General features: G+C 37.0%; 1 protein-coding gene across 1 annotated transcript in view; it reads left to right on the forward strand.

Annotated features, from left to right (window-relative positions):
- The first annotated feature begins 224 nt into the window (after window positions 1-224).
- LOC139117130 (transmembrane protein 161B-like) overlaps window positions 225-25890 on the forward strand; it is a 31142-nt gene continuing 5476 nt past the window's right edge. The window contains exons 1-9 of the mRNA XM_070679978.1: window positions 225-334; window positions 1410-1510; window positions 2626-2724; window positions 3158-3412; window positions 4489-4640; window positions 4784-4988; window positions 5974-6099; window positions 10851-11025; window positions 20790-20886. Of these exons, the coding sequence (XP_070536079.1) occupies window positions 332-334; window positions 1410-1510; window positions 2626-2724; window positions 3158-3412; window positions 4489-4640; window positions 4784-4988; window positions 5974-6099; window positions 10851-11025; window positions 20790-20886 (1213 nt within the window). The 5' untranslated portion in view covers window positions 225-331. The remainder of the gene's footprint in view (window positions 335-1409; window positions 1511-2625; window positions 2725-3157; window positions 3413-4488; window positions 4641-4783; window positions 4989-5973; window positions 6100-10850; window positions 11026-20789; window positions 20887-25890) is intronic.

Here is a 25890-nt window from a genome sequence, read left to right on the forward strand (position 1 = left end):
TCACTTATCCCACTAATCTCATGTCCAATGAGAGATAGTCTGGTCTTCCTTTCATTTTTGTGTGGATGGAATATCTTGGTTTTCACGCTAACGAAACGGACACGAAATTTATCAGTTGGCGGCACCTGAGCCGAGACACCCTGGAACTGTGATCTCTTGCAGGATCTCCTGAGACATTGCATATCGCCGTAGAGGGCAGTATACAAAGGTCAAGGGTTACTCAGACCCTGCAAAAGCATGGCGAACAGAAGCAGCTGATATAAATAACGGTGAACCTATTGTATGTTTAAAAGGAAAAACAACAATCTTGCGTGTGACTGGCATCCTAAAAATGGTAAGTTGAGTCATTGCTGTCTCTCTTTACGAATTAGACTTTCTGATTGTATAGAAAATACAGGATTTGGGGTCACGTCTTGTGGCCACTTCGAGCTTCATTGATTGATACAGTAAAGTAAACGTCTCAAAATGGGATGCACAAGTCACTGTTGCAAGACATATTGTTTCATTGCGGTCTCCCTTGTGATCCCCCTTTCCTCTGTGGTGATCTAACGTTGGAGTAGCGGGGTTTGCACTGATCACTGATACTTGATAAAATACCATAGAGGTCAATCCGTATCACAGGCGCTCCGATCGTCGCGTCGCAAAGGCCCCATGATAAAACTAATAAGTATCATATGGGCTTTATGAACCGGGCGTTGTGTTTCGTACCCCCTCGATTGATGGGGTCACGGCTCGACCGGTCATTCAACGCTGATCCCATTGTGGGTCCCTCGGTCTGGGTAACGTACGAAGACAATATGTCTGTGTGCATTCTTTGAGGACCAACCAGTGGGGAACTACTCTGGGCGTTGCAGTCACGTTTCCTTTCAATCGGACCTGAGTGTAGTTCAGATGCAAATGATGTGGTATTATGTGTAAATACACAAATACCTAAAACAGAGACTTGGAAAGGATAAAACTAAACAAACGTTTGAAAAGTTGAGTACCAGCTGATTGAAGAGCCTAAGGTAGTTCATGATTTAAAGTTTTCAAGTAAACTTTCAACTATTCTCTTTGGGGGTCAGCATGTAAAGTTTGGCACTAGAGAAATAAATAACCCAATTTGCAATTCAAAGTGACAGCCATCCCTGTGTCATCTCTATGGGGGAAACAGAGTTCCTGATTTCATAAAACTAAGTGGTGAAAATTGTTTACTCCATGAACTTTAAAGTGATCGAGCCCTGACGCTATAGTGGTAGGCCAAAAGAGTATTGTAAAAGTTTGAGAGTCTGATTCTATCCCTGAGGTGCATTCCACCATAGATGTCCAGGATTCTACCCTAAAATCACAAAATGTTTAAAGTTGATTGTAGTTCTTGAGATTGATTACTGTAATCTGATCATCTATTTCATCTCTTTTACTATATACAGGCGCTGTTTGGTGTTCAGTTAGTACTGAGCATGGCCATGGCCAGCACACTCTCCAAGCTTGCTCCTTTGTTCTCATTGGCCAGATGGCTACTCTGCAGGGGGTAAGACATTGTTACCATATGCCTATATAAAATGTTTCTATCTTCACTGGTAGATAATGCATCTGTCAAAGACCAAGATGTTTTCTTCTTTTGGAGAGATTTTAGTATTCCTGCAGGAAGATGTTGCAAAAGTACGGTTTGATAGATCTATGTGGCTTGTCACAGTATCAGTGTTCGATTGATTGTCAAAGCTAAATGTCCTCTGGCAAAAGCTTCATTTTCCTTACAGAAAGATGAGGGATATTTTAACAGAAAGAGTTTGAGATTGTGCAGCTCTGTCCCAAATCCGCATTTTGCCACGATGGTTCTAGGACATCGACCCCCTGGACATCAACCCACCATACTCTTACCCTGACCCCTGTCCCAACTTGTGGCTTGGAAATGTCCTGGTGGTATTTTGTCCAGGGGGTGACCATCATTGTACAACCATAGTACAGCATGTTTTGTTTGGAATTGTCGAAGGGAGCATTCAAAAGAGAATTAATTTTTGAAGTTCATGAACAATAAAATTAGCTTTACGATTATACAAGTACATTTTGCATTTCAGAAGAGGTCAGTATAGTATAGATATTGTTTGCAGTAAGCAATTTACTGTTGGGTTTGTATATTTGCATATCACCAAATTAAAAATCAAATCATAGGAACTTGTACTTCTTCCCTTAGCAATATGAAATAGCAAACAGAGGCAAAATTTAGAACGATTATGCGTATACCTATCCCGTCATTCTCAGACCCAATAAATAGAGGGGACCCTGTCAATTGGAAATTTATTGGTCATTTGTTTCAATGGAAAAGCATTAGGACTGTAACCCCTTCCCCCTCTTCCCCCATCATTTGGATATTTACATCCATGCCAGTTCTCGTCCAATAGGATTTTAGGAATGAGGAAGGATTATAATAATGCCCCGGTGGTGCTACTGTCCAACCAGCAGAGCCATGATAAAATGAGTGATTATTCAGAAAAACCTTGAAGATTAATTTTGGATTAGATGCTTACAATTTTCTCGATTTGTTTCATTATCAGTAACTCCCAATGTCTGCAGATTGTACCTGTAGATCCTATACTCATTCAGTTCAGTGAATCATATGCCTCCAATTCCGTTCTGTTCTCACAGCACGTTGGTGAGATACCTTCACCCGTCTGATAACGAACTGAGGAAGCTAGCAGGAATACCAACCACCAATAATTTCAAAGGCAAGGGAAGGAGAGATAGGTAAGATGGCAAAATGACAGCTTTGCACCATGGAGTTGATACTCTGTGATTGATAAATCTGTTTATTCTGCAAACTATGATTTTGTACATAGAGTGTGCAGTTATTTCATATTTATTCCCACTGTTCAATTTTTGCCAATGCCATCACTCAGATGTCTGTATAGTATGCTTCATTACGCCAGAAAATAGTCTGTTTTGATATCAAAATAGTAAATATGTCTTCTCGTTATACCCACACTCAGCAAAGCATATGTAAACATTTTAAAATGAACACAGATTGAAGGAAAAAGTTTAAGCTATTTTTAAAGGCTTACCCATTCTTTTGCTTGTACTTGTACATCCTAGCCTAAGAGTGAATTGATAGGTTTGGAACAAGACAATGGTCTGTATCAGTCATATGTCATAATGGCACTGACTTTTTTCGTCCTTGAAGGAAAGGAGCAAGAGAACCTGAAGACAAGACATTTACAATGCCTAGGAATACAAATGTCCAGCTAGACACTGCCCCTATACAAGCTATCGATGTCATACATCTTCACTTCTACACAGAATTCCAGTGGTTGTTGGATTTCTCTGTGTGTGCATTAACTGTTTACGTCATCACTGAGATCTACTACGAGGCTGTCAAACCCGTTGCTGAGTTCAATCTCAGTCTTGTGTGGATTTTTCTCGTCATTCTCTTTGCCCTGTATCCTTTGACTGGAGTAGTTGACCTTTTTGTAATTTTGACCCCTTTGACCTCTGACCCTATAATGACCCATGACATCACAGGGGGACTTTCACAGAACAGGGCTCAATAAGTTACTTCAGACAAGTGAATTTCTGAGAAGGACAAAGGTATATTGCTTTTCATTGTAAGTTAGTTAGAGCCTCAGAAATGAAAGACTCAAACTTTCAACCATTCTTTTGCAAAATCAAGGTCACCATGCAAATTTTGACACCAGAGAAACAAATTACCTAATATTTACCGATATTGTGAAATTCAAATAGAATTCCTGATTTTCACAAAACTAGGCCTGTGAAAATCTTATTTACTTAAAAGCTCCAATTTGACCCACAAGTGGTAAGCCTAACAAATACTCTAAAAGTTTTAGAGTCTGAATATCTGTCCCCAGGCACATTCTACATCACATGACAACAACAATCTCCATTTGCTGTGAGGTTTGAGATATCTTCCAGCTACTTTCAAGATCATATTGAAAAGCCCATACGAGTGTCCAACTTGTCACACACAGCCTGCATTGTGAGATGTTCGATGATATTGTTGTAAAGCGAGTGTTACTTTAGACCAAAATTGACTTGTCAAGAATGACAGTTTATATTTTTTTAAATACTTTAGGGGAGAAAATGTACTTCTTTTGTAGAACAAAATGAATGAAAACATTATAAAAATGTATTACACTTAGCCCTATACGAGGTCAAAAGAAACTCAAAATGCTTTCCTTCCTATAAAATCAAGTAATTCAACATCGCTGTGTTTTCTTTTTCTTTTGTACTCACAATGTCAAAGTCTAGCTGTCGTGGATTCTTGCCATTGTGCAAGAAGTTAGTTCTGATCAATGTTGTGAACAAAGCTCATGATATCCATATATACAAAATTTCTTTGGAGTTAAATGCTTGGCTCACTTTTTATCACATATTTCATCGACAGTTGCTGCCAATAAATTTTCACGGTCAATATGTTTTATAGTTGAGAAAAGTAGCAATTTGAAACATTCGACAAGTATATCTACATCGATCATGACTCTTAATTCTTCATCACAGTAAGATCATGTACACATTAACAGCACTGTACTTCCAAGGTGAGGACACTGGAGAGAGGGCGCTCTGCCTAACGTTTGGTTTCTTCTTCCTAGTACTTGGCATGGCAGTGTTAATCATTGATGAGGAGGTGCTGGAATTGCAATTAGATGAAGGTGAGCGGGTTATGTTACATAAGTTCCATTTAAAAAAACAAAGCACAAAATTTCGTCTGTTATTTTTTGCATACATATGAATAATTTAGCATAATTACTGTCAAACAGCCCATTAACATAATATATGCATTTTTCTCTAACAGCTTATGAGAGTTTCTCCAGCAATGCGTCTGCATTTCTCCATGATCAGGGTATGGAGTCTAGTGGCCCACTATCCCAGATAACCTTCAAATTTATCCTAGCAATAATTGGTGCTGTTGTTGGATCTTTCTTAACATTTCCCGGTCTTCGCTTCGCCAAGATGCACATTGATTCCCTGAAATACAGCAAGGACAATCCAATGAAACAGTGAGTAAAAAGGTGTTGTTTTGTCAAGTTATCGTAATAGTTATACTAATTATTATACTGGTCTGTGAACATTACATTTTCTGTTTTGCTTAGTAATTATCAAGTGATAAACACTTCACCCACCCAATTCCCACACTTGCCTGTTTTGATATACTATGCACCTTAAAAATAAAATACATGTAACACAAACTTTTTCAGAAACTTTTCTCAAGCAAAAATTCAACCATTCTCTTGCAAAATCAAGAATGAAAATCCAGAGGTCACCATGGAAACTTTGGTACTGGAGAAACAAAAACCCAATATTTACCAACTCTTGAATTCAAAATGGCTACCATCCCTGCGTCATCTGTAGTGGGGAAAATAAAATTCCTGATTTTCACAAAAATAAGCATGTGAAAACTTTATTTACTCCATAACCTTGAAAATGAGCACCCCAAGTAGTTGGCCAAAAGAATATTGTAAAGGTTTGAGAGACCAAATATCTGTCCCCGTGGTGCATACTACCTTAAAGAATAAACCAGTATTTCTAGTTCATATTGACAAAAACAGGAGCTACCCAGTCACAACGTGCTCTGAGCAATGATCAATGCATCAACATCAATAAAACTCACCACACACTCTTGAGGGCAGGAATGTGTCTGGAGGATCTTGGCTTGTTGAAAAAAGTACCAAACAAAAGTGATATTGGATCTTGTCTCTTCTGTTACCGTCTTATATGTAAAATGCCATGCAGCAACCACACATGGGACATCTTTTCATGCTTACCGGTCCATACCTGTATATTACTGTATGTGCATATAACCGGCAGGGAGAATCAAGCTTTTTATACACGCACTGTAAAAACACCCCTCTTTATAATCATTGAGCAGTGTCTTTTGATCAAACCATGCTAATGACGGTGTTACACAAACTCCACTTGCATGTTGTCATGGTTACAGCAATGCCTTTTTTCTAACAGTACGTGATCTTCTCTTTTTTTTCCAAGGGTTTTTCTTCATTTAAATTTCCTGATGCCTCTGTTTGTAGTGTTATCCTGGATTAAGCCAATCTCAAGGGATTACCTGATGGATCCAGTACTGGGCAAGAAACTGATTGGTGTCAATGAACCAGTGTAAGTAAACGCTTTGTAAACTAGTTGTGTTGTTGTCTCTCAGACTTTCATTGAGGCAGAAGTCACCTTTTTCAGTTAGTTGCTTGAATTTTACCCGGCTTGGAAATGTTTTTGGGTTTAAGTTGTACATTGGTTGAAACTGAAAGACTTAAACTTTTTCTCAAAATTTCGTCAAGGAAACTTCAACCATTGTCTTTACAAAATTTTTCAAATTTTGGTACTCGTGTAACAAGTTACCTAACATTTATCAAGACTGACAAGAAAAGTTGCCTTGATAATGAAAGAAAACAAAAGGTCCTCCAGTTTCAGGGATTACATATATGACCACAATATCACTTAGGCAATAACAATTTCCTAAATAAATCACCCAACAAAAGCCCCTTCCCAACATTGGCATAACTTTTCTGATAAATGGGATATTGTCTTATCGCAGATGCTGTTCAAAATCTAACTGAGAACAGCATCCAAGCCTATGTAAGTACACAGTATATGTGATTAGCCAGTAAGTCCAGTCAAATCTAAACACTCTCCGATGCTGTATGTAAAACCGTAGAGATTTATCAATATAGTGACCCACATACATTTCTGGTGACATTTGAAATTTGTCCCTACCCCATACATAACACTCTCACAGCTGTCAAGAGCAGACACACTTTTGACATGTTCATATTGTCTCTCTGTCTCTCTAAAGACATGGCATAAATTATTTACTGTCTGAGAAATTTTGATTTACTAGGTGATTTCACACAACTGTGAAAATTAAACACACAGCCTGCTCCCATGATAATATCGTCTGACGTCACTTTCTCTGATATGATTTCTCTGAAGTATAGTTCATTAGATCACCTATTTCATTGTTAAATGGGCCGGTGTTTATTCGCTCCAATAAAGTTTATTCATGGCTTACTTGTCCTATGCACTTAAATACACACAAGCCTGGGCAGCTGAGCAGGTCCTGCAGAGGCCAAATAAAAAAATTATGTCTCCCAAAACAACTGCCTGCATATAATTATTGCATTTTAAATTCAAGTTTTGTCGTTTTCAGCTCCCAGTTGTCATGAGTATATATGGCAAAAGGAGCTATAGGGGAGAGCATGTAGCTGTCGGGTGTCCATCGTCTGTCTTTATATATCTATGGATGTATTTCTATATGTATGTATGTTGGTGTATGCATTTATGTTTTGGTATTCTTGTGGTCACAACCAAAGCAAGATTTAAGGTAGTTTATGCCTCAAAAATGAAAGACTTAAAACTTAACTCAAACTTTCCTCAAGCAAGCTTTCAACAATTTTCTTTCAAAGTCAAGAATAAAAAATAGGGGTCACCATGCAAATTTTGGAACTAAAGAAACAAATTATCCAATATTGCCATCACCCTGTGTACCTCATAGGGAAACTGAAATTCCCAAATTTCATAAAACTAAGCGGGTAAAATCTTTACTCACTCTATAAGCTTCAAAATGAGCTCCCGTTTGTGGTAGGCCAAATGAATATTGTAAAAGTTTGAGAGTCCAAATACCCTAACTATACACAAGGTGCATTCTACCTTGAGGAAAAAAGCCTGCTGTTTGTCTCTGCAGTGCTGTATGTTATAGTAAGGCCACAGGGTTTTGATTATTGTTGTCTCTGCTAGATGAGATATGCATTTATGATTTCCATTCAAATGCTGGTGAATATTGTAAAATTCTACCTAACAAATCAAAAGATGAAATCCTCAGAAAAGACTATGGCTGGTGTTTACTGGAATGACAAAATTCTCAGCTTCAAGCAAGTAACTGGAAATGCCCCATCCTTGCATAACATTAACATTTTTGAGAGCTGTAAATTTTCCCACCAAATTTTAGTTCAAAATTTTACCAATTTTTATAAATTTTTTTGTAATTGTTTTGAAAATTTTGGACCAAATGGACATCACTTTTCATTCGCTATAGTTTTTGAAAACAATAAATTGACTTTGGCACTCCAAAGTGTTAAATTCACAATATTTCCTCCTACTGACAGAACCTGTTCCTGTTGAGATGTTTATGCATATTTATGAATGGATGTTAGGCGCTTTAAATAAAATACTTTGTTTGCCTTCCACGTGTTGGTAGGTTTTTGGAGAAAATCACAAAAACAATACAATGTTAACACTATTGCAAATAAAAATATTATTTTTCCAAAGGAAATCAACCAAAAATTGAGCTAATGTTAATACACTTGTGTTGTTTGTCCGTGTTTGGTTTTTTTCCCCAGGCTGGCTGGTAGGCTTTTCAAAAATCCAAGGATGGCAAACAAAGAATTTTCTATAAATGGCCTGATGATGATTAATTGACTGTCTGTTTATCAATGGCGTTCAACTTTGATTCATCGAGATGTATGATAAAGCTCAAGTGTAACAAAATATTTGATAGGTTTACATGCAGTATGCCAAATTGGTGGTATCTAGAATGTATAGCATAGTCTAGCACAAAAATTTGTACGGTCTTTTTTTTAGTACATTTACAAACTGAAAAACTCATCATTCATTCGTGTTCACACAGAATTGCGCTGCACAAAACACCGCCACTCACTAGTAAAAACTTGCGAGCTGTTATTTGCACTGAAAAATTCAAAATTCTAGGTCTCCATAAGCTTACAATAAATATTTGATTTACTTCAAGAGGTCATTCTTCTTCCCGACATCAAAAATTCACAATGATAAGTGATTCATGCTCATTATTTTGCAGAAATGTCACGCAGTGAAGAGTTCATTGTTAATTTTCTGGGAAAATCATGAAAAGTGCAGGAAAATTTATCAAACGTGTATCAGAGAGCTAAAACCTTACTACAACTGATAAGTCTTGTATGAATAGTAGTAAAATAGGTTGAAATCTACCGCCTGCTTTTCAAAGCGAGAAAAATTGAATTAATTATATATACAGGCAAAGTTATTAATTTAACCCTTTGAGCGACGAAGTCAATTTTTTTACCTTTAGAAAATATACTCCAGTCAATTTTTTCAGATTTTTGTCAAAATTTTGATAACAAACTGTAGCTAGTGAAATTTGATGTCCATTTGGTCTAAAATTATAAAAAAAAATTACCAAAAAAAAAATTAAAATTGGTAAAAATGTTGCAGTAAAATTTTGGTACTGTAGTAATAATTACAGCACTCAAAGGGTTAAAGGGAAAGTAGCTGTTCCTTTTTTTAAAATTTTCATTATAATTATTCTGGAAAACATTTCTCTCCCTAAAGTCTGTTGAGATACAGAGTACAGTTTTTGTCTTGCTACCACAATGCATTGTGTGTAGTATATGCAGTGTTGTTGTGGATTTGTGAATACTGGTCTGGACTAAAATTCTGGTGTCAATGGTAACATCAGGCATTATACAGACACTGACACAGGCTGTGTCAACAAGTTGGACACTACGCATGATTTCAACCTCTAGCAAAAAACTTTATACCAAAATGCTAGAAAAAACTTCAACAATTACAACTGATAGAGTTGTAACTTATTTTGATAAAGGGTCCAGACATGTTTGAGCGTGAACTGATTCATGTACACTGATAACATGTATATCATGGTCATTCACAAGACTTCTGATTCTTTTATCTCACGGTTTTATCTATATTATAGCAGTGCGTCAGTGAAGTGCGCATGAGGTCAGTGTTGCTTTGACCTTCACGTCTGTCAACGTGTTGTGACTCTGAATGTCAAATGATGCCACCAACCTTTATCTTGAACCTAATACATGGCCTGAAAATTAAAGTCATCACAAGCCTGTCTCAGAGGAAACTAGTCACTTTTGTGAGCAAAAAATTAAGAATGTGAAGGATGTTTCTGTGACTATAAACATTTGGGGCGTGCATTTACATCGTAGCCATGCAATATTGGACCAAATTGCACGTAATTTAACTGCAATTTCAGTGAAATTGATGACAAAGATTGTGGTTACTTCATGTTTCTTTAGGTTGCTGATTTTTTGTCATTAGGTAATGAATGTCACTACTTTTATTCCACTCTCAAAATTACAGTGTTGAAGACTCGATTCAGCTGAGAAAAAAAAGAATCAAAAATTTTGTTTACATGGGATGATGCTTGGTGCAGTGTCTCAATCGTGAAATAATATGTTTTTCCATCAGTTCACTGGGCCATACAAAAAAATTCACATTAGACTAGACTACTGGTTGCTATGGAAACATGGCTTGTTTGCTACAGATTGGGTACATTTCAAGTAATTTTCCAAGCTACAAGCTATTTTGATCATTGGCGGTCTGCGCTGCAACCTTTTGAACTCTTTTCACATTTGATTCATACATGTATGTCCTCAAATCTGCTACAATTTGCAATTTTTTTATGTCTAACACAGATCTGTTTTTATGCTTCCTCAAAGCTTCTATTGAATTTTATTAACGTGTTACTTTTCAGTGCATATTATGTTTGAGGGAGAGAAATTTCTAGCTGTACAGTATTGATGAAAAAAGGCACATCAGATCAATGTCAATATTTACTACCAGCACTGTGCCTGATACTACTTTGACTGATTTCAATGATAGATGCAAAACCATATGAATGTGTGTTCAAGCTGCATGGAGTGTGTGTTTTCACTGACAATATCGGTCTGCGCAGACATCACGTTCGTACATCTATCTTAATACAGTAAATACTCGGTATTTGAACATGCTTCAGGGAATACAGAAAGAAACTAAAGAAGCAACACAGAACACAGATACTGAATAAAAAAAAATGGAAATTTTTTAGAGTTTTTGTCTTTATGAATTCATTACAGATTCACCTCAGATGGATTCGAATTGACCAGGATGGTGTTGATTGGCTGGATGTGCGGGCTTCGTCTTCTGCTGATAAACACACACCTGCAGGCGTATCTCAACATGGCGCACGACAGGATTGAGACTATGAAGAAAGAAGCTGGCAGAATCAGCAATGTAGAATTGCAAAGAAAGGTAATGTCGCGATTTTTTTCTGCAGGGTAATATGAATCATAAAAATTGAAATTTAAAACCCTGGCTCACGCTTTGCTGAAAGGGAACTTTAAACTTAGCAACTGTTGTTCAGGATCAACAATAAAATATCACGGATGACCCTAGCAAATAATTTTTGGAATAGCTCAATAGATTACCTTAGATTGATCAATGCTCGAAATTCAAAATGTATACTTTTTTCTGTGAAAATGAAATTACTGATTTTCTTAGAAACAAGGCCATGGAAAGGAGATTTTTTACATAATTTTCAAAGTAAGTCCATGCAAGATGTAGATGAGAGATGAATCGTAAGAACTAAGATTTTAAGTGTCTGAATTTAATCCCTGAGACGGATTCTGCCTAAAAACTTAGATGTATGCCGTCAGAGCAGCAGTGTAAATTTTTTGTCACCCATGACATTGACTACTGATATATGAAAATTTATTACAATCTTTGTGTATATGCTTTGTATCAAGCTGAAATTCAAATCACTTGCTAAATTTTCCCACTGATGAAAATATAATTCAAAACTTAGATCAAGTAGAGTAATGAATAAGAATTCCGTATGAAATATTGTGTCATGTGCTTGTTTTATCAAGGAAAGTACCAATACTAACAATACTTTTATGAAATTTTCAATCTCTGTATGAAGTAGTGAAAAGCTGTTAAGAGTGAGAATAAATGACCTGTCACGTTTTCTTTGTGTTGCCGCCAGTGCTTATTCCTTATTTACATACATATTGAATTTTAACGAAGTAAAGTCATTTTTGATAATTAATGCAGCGTATAAGTCATTTGGAAATGACATTTAAGTTCCCTCTTAACTGTAACAATTCGGTCTTCATACATAACTATTGTCTTGTGTGATACAGGGTGTTCAGTTTTAATACACACAACACAGTATACATTCTGTAGTTTTACCATGCCAAGATTACCCAAATGTTACCTGTATTGTACGACCTAGTACAACAACTGGTTTATATAATTGGTAAATAGAATCTCTCTTGATTTTATTCTTTACAAGGAAATAGAGCATCAAAATCAGTAAAAGCATTGTTTTTGTCATTTGACCGTGACTTTTGTCATTGTGAAATCAAAGATGAAAATCAAAATAATTAATTCAATGCAATAGCCTTGTGATGCAAGGGCTCTCATTATTAGAGGGTCAGCAGCCGTAACTTTTGATAATTTTGTCACTATTTTTTTTTTTAATGCTACCTAGTCTCTTGACATACATATACTCACCAAAGTATGTTGAGATACACAGTATTCAGCTTGTCAACTCAGCCTGTACATGTGTAGACTGCATTGTTATTGTTGACAAGCTGAATACTGAGATACCCAGTATTCAGCTTGTCAACTCAGCCTGTACATGTGTAGACTGCATTGTTATTGTTGACAAGTGAATTCTGGGCGAGACGAGACTTCAAATGTAAACAATAACGGTGCATTCTACAAATACAGACGCTGTATTGACAAGCCAAATGTTTGGTGTCTCAACATGCTTTGGGGAGTAGAACAAGAAACTGCAACTGACATTCAGAACAAAAATTATAGAAAAATCATCAAAACTTTCAGCCACTGGCCCTTTTAAGCAGTGTTGCAGCCAGGAATTTTAAACCAGGGGACACTGTGTCCCACTACAGTTTATTTTGGTGGACATTTTGCACAATTTAGGGGACAACATGTGTCAGTTGTCAATCAAATTTTGTACTATTTTATCATAAATTAGTTTTACAAAACAAAATCCAAGCTACTGGGGCTGCATTGCTATACATGTACTTTAATTTCAGGCAATTGTAACAGTATACCATATCTGGCTCCAATCAGAGTTCAGTTGGACTACAACCAAGTGCAGCGTTTTAGTTGCTTTTAATCACATCTTCAAAAGTACGTAAATATAAGCCTCAAAAATAATCATGCAATACAAAGACCATCATCAGTAACAGACACTACTTGCAGACTACACCCATTGAACACAGTCAACTCATGAGTGCACCCGAGGTGACCCGCAGTAGGTGAGAATGCGGAACAACGGGGTCTGTTTTGGGGACATTGTCACTCGTCCTGGCTGCAACACTGCTTTAAGGGAATGAAACAATTGAAATCAGTATTGTGATATAAAAGGAATTAAAGCTGTAATCGTGATTATAAACCACGTGATTGCTTCTGCAAGTTTCTGCTTTTGTATTTTATATTTAAAAAAACCATCATCCATTCAACAGAAATGTCTTTGTGTGTAATTTATGCAGACCGCAATTTTGTAATCATTGTCTTTATTCCCCAAGACTCTTCATCAAATCTAATATCCCAATGGAAATGAAGAAAAATTGATAGTCATAATAGCATCATAAATTATCCGCTAAAAATGAGCCTATTTTTAGCTCTGGTAGCTGGGCACATAATTTTTTTTTATCTTTAATGAAAGCCACTTTTCAATTATTCAATCATATTATACGAATAGCATGATGCGTAAACAGGATGTTTAATTCTTAATGTGCATATTCAGCCGTGGGGTACCCTACATCAGCTGCCGGTGCAATCCAAGCAAGACACATGGAAATGGGTAATTTAAGTCAAACAAGAATGGCCTCTTTGTTGTAGTTTATGTGATTTTTTAACTCAGAACATCTAACGCTGCTGACAAATTTAATGCTTCCAGTTATTTACCCCGGTCAACAAACCTGAAAATTAATTTATACCAATCTCTGGACAGAATGATTGTGACAACTCTACTAACTATATTTGTTATTTTTGGGTAATTCTACCGAAACAGAAAACCTTCAGAAATTTGAACGAAAAAGTTATAATTCCCCCAAAAAGGCGTTGTTTGTGATCAACATGCGCATCTTGTGAAAGCCTCCTTGTCAATCCCTTTTTTCTGTTTCTGTGAAGCAGAGATGGACGATGGAGAAAATGAAGAATTAAAGTCACAAGATAGTGTGCTTTGTACAAAACTACCTCTTACCTCAGTATTCAAGTAACCGGAATTCAATAAAGCACATGAATATTAACATACATATGTTTTGAAATTTTAATGAGCAGACTGACTGACCAGAACCAAATTAAAAAAATTGAAAATAAAATGATGCCTGTCATTCACCCTTTGAAGGAAGTCATAACCTGGAAAGCAATGGTCTGGCCTAATATGTGATATTCTTTTTCATAATTCAGCTTCTTAGAAAAGTGATTTTTGCATATTTGCATTTTCATCGCCACTTAACCTGGTCACCCTAATTCCCCACTCAGAGCTTTGCCACAATCACCGCAATGACATTGAGTTTCAGTCAATTCACATTAATTTGTGAAAGTGTTAGGTTATGTGACCAAGATAGCTCCATCAGGTTTTGCGTAGATTTAGGATCTGGTTTCATATTTCAGAAATGGATCCAGCAATTATGCAAATGAACCATCAGCTCATTCATTATATTAAAGTCTATATAGAAAGCATGTTCTATCACTCCAGAAGATATGTGCATTTTATTTGAATTCAAAGGATATTTGGGAAAGCTGCAACATCTTTTCATGTCAACAAATCACAAACAGACATCCCGTGTGGCTTCATTCACTATTTTAGCAGTTGGATATGGACACAGGAAAAATATTCTGAAAAAAGTTGACAGCGGGTCTATTTGTACAAACGGATGTAAAAATCATTAATTATTTTGGAGCTTTTAATTAATGTTACCTTCTCACTAAACATGCCTAAATAATCTCAGTCAACATAAAAATTGTGAGAGTTTACATCATCCAGTTGGGAAATCATTGAATTAGAAATTCTTTGAGACAGGTTCATTAAATAATTGAATATTGTAAAGTAGTAAAAATATCAAAATAAAGTGCAGTAATTTAATTTTTTTCCATGTTGCAACCAATACAATCAAACTTGTAGCTGTCATCCTGCTTTGCGGCAGTTTTTTTTTTCAGCTCAATGAACTTATCCGCAGGCTAATATTAATTTGCATGTACTGTGTAAAGCCTACAGACTTTTACATGTAAATTCAATGAAAGTGTTCAACCACAAATGTTGCCATGTTCATTTAAATTTTACCAAGCACTTCCAGATATTCTTACTTTCCACATTTCCATAATACAGGACACTTATCACGTAAATTTTTTGTCAAAACTAGGCAGACAAAAAACAGCAATTTTTGGTAAACGTCATATCTTCTGTGCCGCAAGACTCTACATGTATATATGTCAACATTATTAAATTAGGCGTCAAGTCAAATTTGACTTGAATTCATTAATTACTGTGACATGGGATAAATCCTGGCCAGAGAAACTGACAAATCCATCAGTTGAAATATTTTGTTTTTCCAACACCTGCCTGGTGTTTGTACACTTGTAATACAGTTTCCCGTTGTACCAACAATATCAAACCAAAAAGACCTAGTGTTCAACATATCAATACAGCGGTGGTATCCATTGTAATTATTGACAGCGGAGTTTAAGTCTAGACCAGAATTCATTCGTCAACACAAATGAACGTTACATACTGTGCGATGTACATGGTGTGACAAGGCTGACACAGTGTATTTCGACAAAACCATAAATCATTTTATTGAGCAAAATATTGCAATACTGTCAAAAGTTATAAAGTTACTGTTATTATATATTTTGTTGCTGATAAAAGTATTAAAGGATGTCAGCATCCAAAGTATAGTATGGAAATTATAATACGTATTTCTTAACCCTTTGAGTGCCAAAGTCAATTTTTGTCCCCTTTTTGAACCATTTTTTCCCTAATTTTTGCCAAAGTTTTGATATCAAACTGAAGCCAATGAAATGTGATCTCCATTTGGTCCAAAATTACCTAAAAACTTACACCTATTTTTGACAAATTCACAGTGATAGCTAAAATTGCCATAATTACGAAAATCCCTGAACTATGAATACTTTATACTGGAGTCATGAAGTCAAGAAGACGGCCTCTTCTCAGTGAAATGGAGCTGGTATGGTTTTTGATTGAACCAGGCCCCTTAGTGTAGCATAGGTAATTTCCTAGAGGGCTCTCTCGGAGTTGCTTCCCCCTCAAAGGAACACTTAAAGGCAATCACTGTGAATTTTTTTTGTTTTATAATGTCTTTGCATTGAATTAACCGTTGTTAGAATTAGAAACATGAAGAGTTAACTGGCCTGTGTGAATTGTACTCGGTGTAATGAGCTTATCAGGAAGATAAAATATGCATGAAAAGATTGGTGCTGCAGTGAACCCCATGATTATCAATGATTCAATAGTGTTCACAGTTTTTTTACTAAAAAAATACACCTTTGTCGAGATATTTTGTATAGTACCATGTGGTAAGATATTTTTTCAGTGTTTCCTGTCAGATAGGTGAAACATATTACTACACATCAATAATATCACACTGTGAGTGGTCCAGGCAACACTGCCCTTGTTTGAACTTTTGGCAACCTTCCAAGACTTCCAATGTGTGCGTGAACCTCATTGGTCAATACATCACAATACTGCCCTCTGGCTTTCTGAGCATCAAACCTATCATTGTACAACCAGCTTATGTGAATGGTTACGTTTTGAACAGATTTGACATTGACTCAGCCTGCTGTCTCTGAATAGCAGACACAGAGAAATAGAAAATAAGAGTGTGTAAACATTGTTTGCTTACGAAGGCAGCTGTAAATTAATATGATTAGTGAAGCATAACAAACAACAATCAACATTGACTTACTATGCATAATTTATACATTTAATCTTTACTGCAGATTAACGTGTTTTCCATAAATCAACACAAATGATATGAGTATTATTATAACAATATCAAAAAATTATATGCCAACTTTTTACCGCCCACCTTATATGGACTTGGTAAACACTCTCTCCAGACTGGCAGACTATCATGCTTATCATTGGGCTGAACATAGTGGCCCACAGTTTGGCTAGCTGGTAAGTGCTGGGTACATGTATGCCTGAGAAAAACCAAGCGACTCGACTAGGGCCGGTCTTGACCCACCTACATTCACAGAAAATAAAAATGTTGCAATGCAAATGTTGTGAAAAACAACATATTCATATTTATTAAGCATAATGTTTACATACCATTTTACTTGTATCAGCCATGCACTACATGTACAGCGCACTGCTTCATTGCTCATTGTATCTTACATTTTCTTACTTAAACTATTTATGAGTAGTCTTTGCCTCATGATGCTCTGTCAGCAGTTGACTCGGGGCCCTCGGAAATGAAGTCGTTATTTTTAGCTACAACAGGATGACAGTGTCAAAAAACTCTGACTCAGCACTGTGAGCTTAGAATCGAGGTCTTGTCTCTTTAACCTCCTCTGTGAAACATCCTGTCATGCCATGGATTAAGGGACGGACCATTAGATCTTGGGAGGGGGTGGTCAAAAACAGAAAAAAATTTTCAGAGCAGAAAGTTAGGAAAAAAATCCATAACTAGTTTGCAAAATAAAAAATAAATAAATAAGAATACAATTGTATAAAAAAAATCTGCAAAAGTCTAAAATTTTGAATTTTTTTTAGATTTTACCGACAGAAAGCAACTTTCTGTATTTTTAGTACATCCTCCAGGCACATTTTTAATTTTAATTTATACATTTAGAGTGACTGTATCCCTTATACTGGAAGTTGTGATTATCTTATCTTTTCAGGACTTTTGTATTCTGATCACTTGAAATTATGAAATTATAGAGCCTGTTTTCTACTTGTTTCCTGCGTACAAACCAAGCAGGTACACTGGTAAAACATTGAAACTATGGTATGGTTGTCAAGACAGAAAGTTGTATTTGCCTTTTAAGATCAAGGTAAACAGATGCAGGCCACATCAGTTTCATTTTTTTCACAGCATTTTATTGCAATGATGAATGCAAGAATGGGTGAACAAGTAGAAACACGTCAATAATGATAAAACACATATCAAGTCATTATGTATTATTTTGCTTTTAGAAAGGCATTTTTCTCAAAAAACAGCCTCAAATAACAACAGCAACACATGTTTAACATTCAACAATACACTACGTAGAATGCCATCTATCCAACAAATCCCAACACAAAACACACAAAAGGGTTGAACTTTGAAAGTTTCTCGATAGCAAATACTGAATAAACCTGCATGAATAATCGTTTTTGTGTAGCAAATTTCAAAGAAATTGGACAAGCCCTTTCAGAGAATACAGATTTTTGACCATGAATGGCATAGATTGCCCTAAAAGACAATATTGAAATTTCAACACATCTATACACATCCAATCATTTGGACATGCTGCTACAGAGAAATAGATGTTTTGATCAAAAAGGGCAACAATTGCTCTAAAAACACAAATATGCAAATTTAACTATATTATTTAGCTTATTTTAGCTTCTCAGCTTGTCAAAATCAATTGTAAATCATGAGATATGCATGATGTTTGGTGGGGTGAATGTAGGCATTTCACCACGCAGTAGAAAGGGAAGCCAGGAAACCAAAATAGTCAATTTTCAAAACTATAGGAAGCTACTGAGGAGCAAGAAGAGGAAGATGTGTAATCCGAAAAAATGCTCCCAAAGTGCCACCAAATAACACCATTTTTATCTCTATTTTTCAAAAGCTCCAACAGCAGGAGGGGGACACCCCCTCCTGACCTCCCCCCCCCCCCCCCCCCCCCCCCGCAAAAATACTCCCCAAGTGCCACCAAATAACACCATTTTAATCTCTATTTTTCAAAAGCTCCAACAGCAGGAGGGGGACACCCCCTCCTGACCACCCCCTGCAAAAATACTCCCCAAGTGCCACCACATAACACCATTTTAATCTCTATTTTTCAAAAGCTCCAACAGCAGCAGGGGGACACCCCCTCCTGACCACCCCCTGCAAAAATACTCCCCAAGTGCCACCAAATAACACCATTTTAATCTCTATTTTTCAAAAGCTCCAACAGAGGCAGGGGGACACCCCTCTCCTGACCTCCCCCCCCCCTTGACCGCTTGCGTGGCCGCTTGTGGTGCTTGGCACCACATCTTTGCCTCTTTATCTTCAGATAGCGACGAACTAAAAAAAAATTATAAATCTGAAAATTTACTCTGAAAAAAAAAATTTGCACAGCTGATCTCAATTGGAAAAAAAAAAATTCAGAAATTTACAATAGTAAAAAAAAAATTTTCACAATTTCATTGTGACCACCCCCCCTCCCAAGGTCTAATGGTCCATCCCTAATTTGAAAAGAGTAAAATTCTCAGAGTTGGTGAATTGCCTTAACCCTTTGAGCGCCGTAATTTTTTTCCCGCCAAAATTATAGTGAAACATTTTACCAATTTTTACTAATTTTTCTGTACTTTTTTATAATTTTGGACCAAATGGACATCACATTTCATTTGCTACATTTTTTTTCTCAAAATTTCGGCAAAAATCTGAGAAAAATTGACTGCGGTTTATTTTATAAAGGGGACAAAAATAGACTTTGGCGCTGAACGGGTTAACTTTGGTGAATGACATTCAACAGCTTTGTAATATACCTACCTTACTAGACTTGCTCCAAGTCTATGGGCATATTAAATATCAAAACAGAATAAATTGAAGGGCTAAACTTCAGCAGACTGTCGCATTAAGTAGCAGGTTGTTGCGTAGATCGTGGGATGAACACCTCTTTCCACAGACTGGTAAACCTTGCAGGTTTGGGTTGCTATAGATAATTCATGATGATGTCAGGTCATAAATATGCATGAAAGGTAGGCAGAGTTTCCCCTGGAATCTGTGTTGGCATCGTGTTGCAACCATTGAATTACGTGCCATTTCTTTATTACACTGATTATGGAAGTTCAATTTCAAGAATGTTCCATGCGATAACTTTTGACTTGTGTTTTTCAAACCGGGTAAATTGTCAACTTGACTGAAAACCATACATGCACAAAACATGGTGGCCCTTTTACCACTGCACTGTGTAAGAGTGCTATGTCGATATTGGGCCTAATTTCTGATCACTTTCTGCATGCCAATGCTCCCCTCTAATGATACCAAGACAAGAATACGTCCTTTATTAAGTTTAGATAATTATCGGCTACAAATCAAGATTACGTCTTGTGATAAACTGATCGCTTCAGAAGTTCGAAGTCCTTGTCAATCATTTGCTTACGTAGTACGCTGATGTCAACAAACGGCCAGACTGCTTGTAACACTAGAGGGTGTTTGCAAGGTACACCAGTCGCTTGGCCGGACAGTAACTCAGCTGCTGAGAAAAGCCAGGTGACTGGGGGCCAGTCTACTAGTTGAGCTATCCCAGTGCAAATTGTTCTTCAAAGCAAATTTGTTTCATGGTCTCGCTTGAGGGGGAAGAGAGGTTAGAATTATGGAGGGGATTTGAAATGTGCCTGTATGACTTTTTAAAATCATGAATACCAAATACACTCGCAAATTGATTCCTATTTTTCATTTAGATGAAAATATGTTCAGGCCTATAATGGAGGCAGCCTCAGAAACTATGCAAACTATTTTGGCTTTTGTCAGGTTGAGCAAAAATTGAGACAATAACCTATGAAATATTAAAAAAAGCCAAGGTACATAAGTTATTAAAGTCAAAATATTTCAAGATATACTTATGATATTGTTGCTGTTTCATTAATGGACATCAGCAAGTGTCTTTGCGCTCGCCACACTTTTGTTACAAGATTGCTTGAGAAGCAATATTTTAGAGGTAATTTTCTAAACTGTAGATTGATTTTTTATTGTGCATTGCTGTCGTTATTTTCCTAAATCAAGATTGTTGCCTAATCAGAATATTTTAAATTTCAGGTTGCCAGGGTATTCTACTATCTGTGTGTTGTTGCACTGCAGTACGTAGCTCCAGTACTTTTGCTTCTGTATTCGACATTTCTTCTTAAAACTTTAGGTAAGTCAGAAATTTCACTCTGTGAAACTTGTTACGTGCAGAGAAAACGAACAAAAGGGTGAACTCAGCAGTTAACGTTTAAACAAAATTTATTACAAAAATAAAACTAATTGCTAAGTCAGGGATAGAGTACAAGCTTTAAAATTGTACAGACTACTTATCTCAGCTGGGACGGCAAAGCTCCAGTCTCAGAGTTGTAACAGTCAGTTGGATGAATGAACAGTCCTTGCAGGCTTGAAGCTGCACAAAGTCCACAGTATAAATCCAGCGTTGGCAGTGAAGGTCTTGAAAAGTCTTGAGAATGACTACTGCTGGAGTTTAGTAACACACAAGAGACACGATCCCAAAAGTCTGACTGGAAGCTGTGCACGTCCCTTTTATAAAGGCATATAAGAACAATCTAGAACTTTATTGACATGCTAATTACTGTTCTAAAATTATCTCCCTTACACAACTAATCAACTTTCCAGAACATTCCAAACATGACTAATTGAATTCAAGGTTGTGAGGTCATCAAGGGCAGTGACCTGAGAATGTTCTAGACTAATTGAACTCAGGTCATGATGAGTGTGGGGGAAATGACCTACATAACACACCCCCTCTTCAAAAAAAGAAAATTTTTCAAAGAAAAATCTTTCTTTACAAATGTAATCTTGAAAAGGATTTAAGTACTCAAATTTTTTTTTTTTTTTTTTTTTTTTTTTTTTTTTTTTTACTCTAAAGTAAAATTCTTGAAAGTGAACAACAATAAACTCTAAATACGAGAGAGACAGTCTGCAATTAAATTGTCTCTGCCTTTGATATGTCTAATTTCAAGATTAAACTCCTGTAACATTAAACTCCATCTTAGCAATCTCTGATTTTTGCCTTTAAATTTCTGCAGAAAAACAAGAGGGTTGTGATCAATATAAACCACTATTGGCTGATTTGAAGAAGTAACATAAACTTCAAAATGCTGTAAAGCTAATATCAAAGATAAACACTCTTTTTCAATTGTAGAGTAGTTTCTCTGGGATTTGTTAAATTTGCGTGAAAAATAGCAAACAGGATGATCTACACCATGACTATCCTCTTGCAATAAAACGGCACCAGCAGCCGTATCACTAGCATCTACAGCTAATTTGAATGGCAAAGTGAAATCTGGTGCAGACAACACTGGGGCACTTTGCAGTATGGCTTTAAGTGTATCAAATGCCTGTTGGCATTGCTCTGACCAAACAAACTTTACTTTCTTTTTAAGTAAGTTAGTCAAAGGCTCAGTAATTGTGGAGAAATTTGGACAGAATTTTCTGTAGTAACCAGCCATACCGAGAAAGCGCATCAGTTGTCGTTTGCAGTTTGGTATGGGAAAACTTGAAATGGCACTGATTTTGGCATCAACAGGTTTTACCTCACCCTGTCCTACAGTATGTCCGAGGTAAGTTACCCTAGCCCAACCAAACTCAGATTTGGCAAGGTTGACAGTCAACATTGCTTTGCTCAGTCTCTCAAAGAACTTCCGCATGAGCTTGATGTGTTCCTCCCAGGTGTCACTATACAGGACGACGTCGTCAACGTAAGCTGCACATCCGTCTAGCCCGGATATGACGTCGTTGATCATCCGTTGGAACGTTGCCGGAGAGTTCTTCATTCCAAATGGCATCACCTTGTACTGGAACAATCCGTCTGGTGTAACAAAGGCGGATATTTCACGAGCACGATCCGTCAGAGGGACTTGCCAAAATCCCTTCAGTAGGTCAAATTTCGTCACGTACTTAGCTTTCCCACTCGGTCGATGCAGTCATCAATCCTCGGGATTGGGAAAGTGTCTGTCTTTGTTAAAGTGTTGACCTTCCTAAAGTCCGTGCACATACGATAACTGTGATCTGATTTGGGAACAAGTATGCACGGCGAACTCCAGTTACTTTTACTGGGTTCAATAAAGTCATTGTCCAGCAGGTATTGACTTCTTCCTGGAGATATTTTGCTTTTGTTGGATTCAGTCTGTATGGATGTTGTTTTACAGGCTTACTGTCCCCAACATCAACGTCGTGATAGATGACGTTTGTCCTCGTTGGAACATCTTGAAACAGGTGTTTATATTCATGGAGCAGTTCTTTCACCTGTTGTTGTTGTTCTGGCTGGAGGTGTGCCAACTTTGTAGACTCCAGCTTCTCCAGGATTTCTGAGTTCTGAAGCTTGACCGAGCCCAGCTTTGAGTTTAGAGTATTTTCACTCAAGTCAGTTTCAGTATCACTATCTTCATAATGGTTTGAACTGACTGCACTGACAGGCTTTGTTTTAGTAGGATTATCCCTATCCAAATATGGCTTAAGCATATTTATGTGACATAGCTGTTTTTGTTTTCGCCTGTCAGGTGTTATTATGATGTAATTTAAATCACTCAATTTCTTATCAATTAGGTATGGCCCAAAGTAACGAGCATGGAGTGGTTTGCCAGGAATTGGAAGTAGAACAAGAACTTTTTGACCTGGTTCAAACTTCCGTTTTGAGGTGCTTTATCATATTTGGTTTTCATTGACTGCTGAGATGACTCAAGATTTACTCTGGCTAATTCACATGCTTTAGAGAGTTTCGTACGAAAATCTGACACATATTGCAAAATATTCAGACAATCATCATCGTCTGATAGGAATTTCTCTTTAACGAGCTTAAGTGGGGGCCACGGACTGTATGTCCAATACAAGCTCAAATGGGCTAAAACCAAGAGACTCTTGAATTGACTCTCTAACAGCAAAGAGCAGAAAATGAATTCCTTCATCCCACTGCTTCTCTGTGTCAAAACAGTAGGTCCTAATCATGTTTTTCAAAGTTTGATGAAATCGCTCAAGAGCACCCTGACTTTCTGGATGATAGGCGGATGACCTATACTGTTTAATGCCTAGCTGATCCATTACTTGTTGAAAAATACCAGACATAAAGTTGGAGCCTTGATCGGACTGGACACATTTAGGGAGGCCAAATAAAGTGAAAAATTTGACTAAAGCTTTCACTATAGTCTTTGTCTTTATATTTCTCAGTGGTATGGCTTCTGGGAACCGAGTTGATGTACACATTATTGTCAGCATGTACTCATTTCCTGATCTTGTTTTTGGTAGGGGCCCAACACAGTCTATTAGTATCCTACTAAATGGTTCTTGAAATGCAGGAATTGCTGAATGGGCTTGTAAAGGGGCCTTTGGAATGGTTTGATTCGGCTTTCCTACCATTTGACATGTGTGACAAGTTTTACAGAAATGTGTTACATCCTGCCTGAGATTAGGCCAATAAAAGTGACTGAGAATTTTGTGATAAGTTTTCCTTACTCCCAAATGACCAGCCCAGGGCGTTTCATGGGCCAGGCGCAATATTTCAGCACGATAGGGCTTTGGAACCACAATTTGATGTTTTATAGCCCAGTCGTCATCAACCAAAACATCTGGAGGTCTCCATTTACGCATGAGAATACCAGATTTTGTATAATAGGAAACAGAGCTATCTGAAGTTTTATCTTCATCATCTACCCTGTCAAACAAAGACAAAATATCTGGGTCTTTGTGTTGTTCTGCAATGAGATTTGATCTAGAAAATGTCTGACTTTGGTCAGCAGAAGTTTTACTGGAAGTTTCAAATCCACGAGGGATAACGGAATGATCCGTGTCAAACACCTGACTGAAAAAGGTTTCATTTAAGTCAACATCTGTGACATTATTTTTGAGAGTATTTTGATTCTCGGAAGTTTTCTTTGACATGGCTCGAGTAATGGCACATGAAGGAAATAAATCGGGTATGTCTTGTTCAATTGGCTCCGGATCCTGATCTAAACTAGGATTATCAGTCACAAGTGGATTAGTAATGACCTTGTCCCCAGCAAGGTCGTTTCCAAGAAGAAGGTGAATCCCTTCAAAAGGCAAAAAAGGCCTAATACCTAAAGTCACAGGTCCAGAAACAAAGTCCGAAGACAAATAGACATTATGGAGAGGAACAGGAATGTAGTCATTGCAATCTACCCCCTTAATAAGAACTTTAGAACCTGAAAATGACTTTTCAGAAAACGGCAGGGTATCTGCCAACAAAGAGACTGGGAAGCCCGGTATCTCTTAAAATTTTGACAGGGGTAGCTGAAGAAAAATCACTAGAAAGTGATATAAAACCATTATGAATAAATGGTTCGAAAATACCCATAATGCTATCTTGAGAAGAATTGACCTTGACCTCATTAATTGGGGATAAGAGGGGTTTAACCTCAGAAAATGTGTTACACACATTATTAGACTCTAATTGAGTTGATGAAGAAATAAAGCCGGTGGGCTTAGATCCACTTTGACCACTTTGACCTTCACGTTTTCTTTTCAACTTGAAACACTCTGATATTAAATGGCCGTCTTTCTTGCAATAATTACAAGAAAGTGTACCGAACTGTTTGTCAGAAGGAGATTGAGACTTGGGATTTGATGATGTGGAAGTGTTACTTGAATTTTGTGAACTGTTGTCATTTGATTTCCTACTCTCCTTTGAAAAATTCTTGGATGAAAAGGACGAGTTAAATTTACCTGCATTGTTTCTGTATGAAAAGGACTGGGATGGTTTGCTGAGAAATGAAGATTTGTGGGTCAATGAATAATCATCGGCCAAACGTGCAGCAACCTCCAATGTATCTGCCTTTTGTTCATTGATAAACGTCTTGATGTCACTCCGGATGCACCTTTTAAATTCCTCAATCAAAACAAGTTGTCGTAATTTGTCATAATTCTGACTGACCTTTTCAGAAGAACACCAACGATCAAACAGTTGTTCTTTTGTTCGAGCAAATTCAACATAAGTTTGATCCTTCACCTTCTCACAATCCCTAAATTTCTGACGGTACGCTTCAGGCACCAACTCATAACCCTTGAGAATTAATTCCTTCACAGAATCATAATTTGAAGCCTGCTCTACTGACAACTGAATGTAAATTTCTCTGGCTTTACCCACCAAAGCACTCTGCAAAAGCATAGACCAGGACTCCTTAGGCCAATTCAGACT

This window comes from Ptychodera flava, chromosome 18, assembly GCF_041260155.1.
Source record: "Ptychodera flava strain L36383 chromosome 18, AS_Pfla_20210202, whole genome shotgun sequence".
NCBI lineage: Eukaryota > Metazoa > Hemichordata > Enteropneusta > Ptychoderidae > Ptychodera > Ptychodera flava.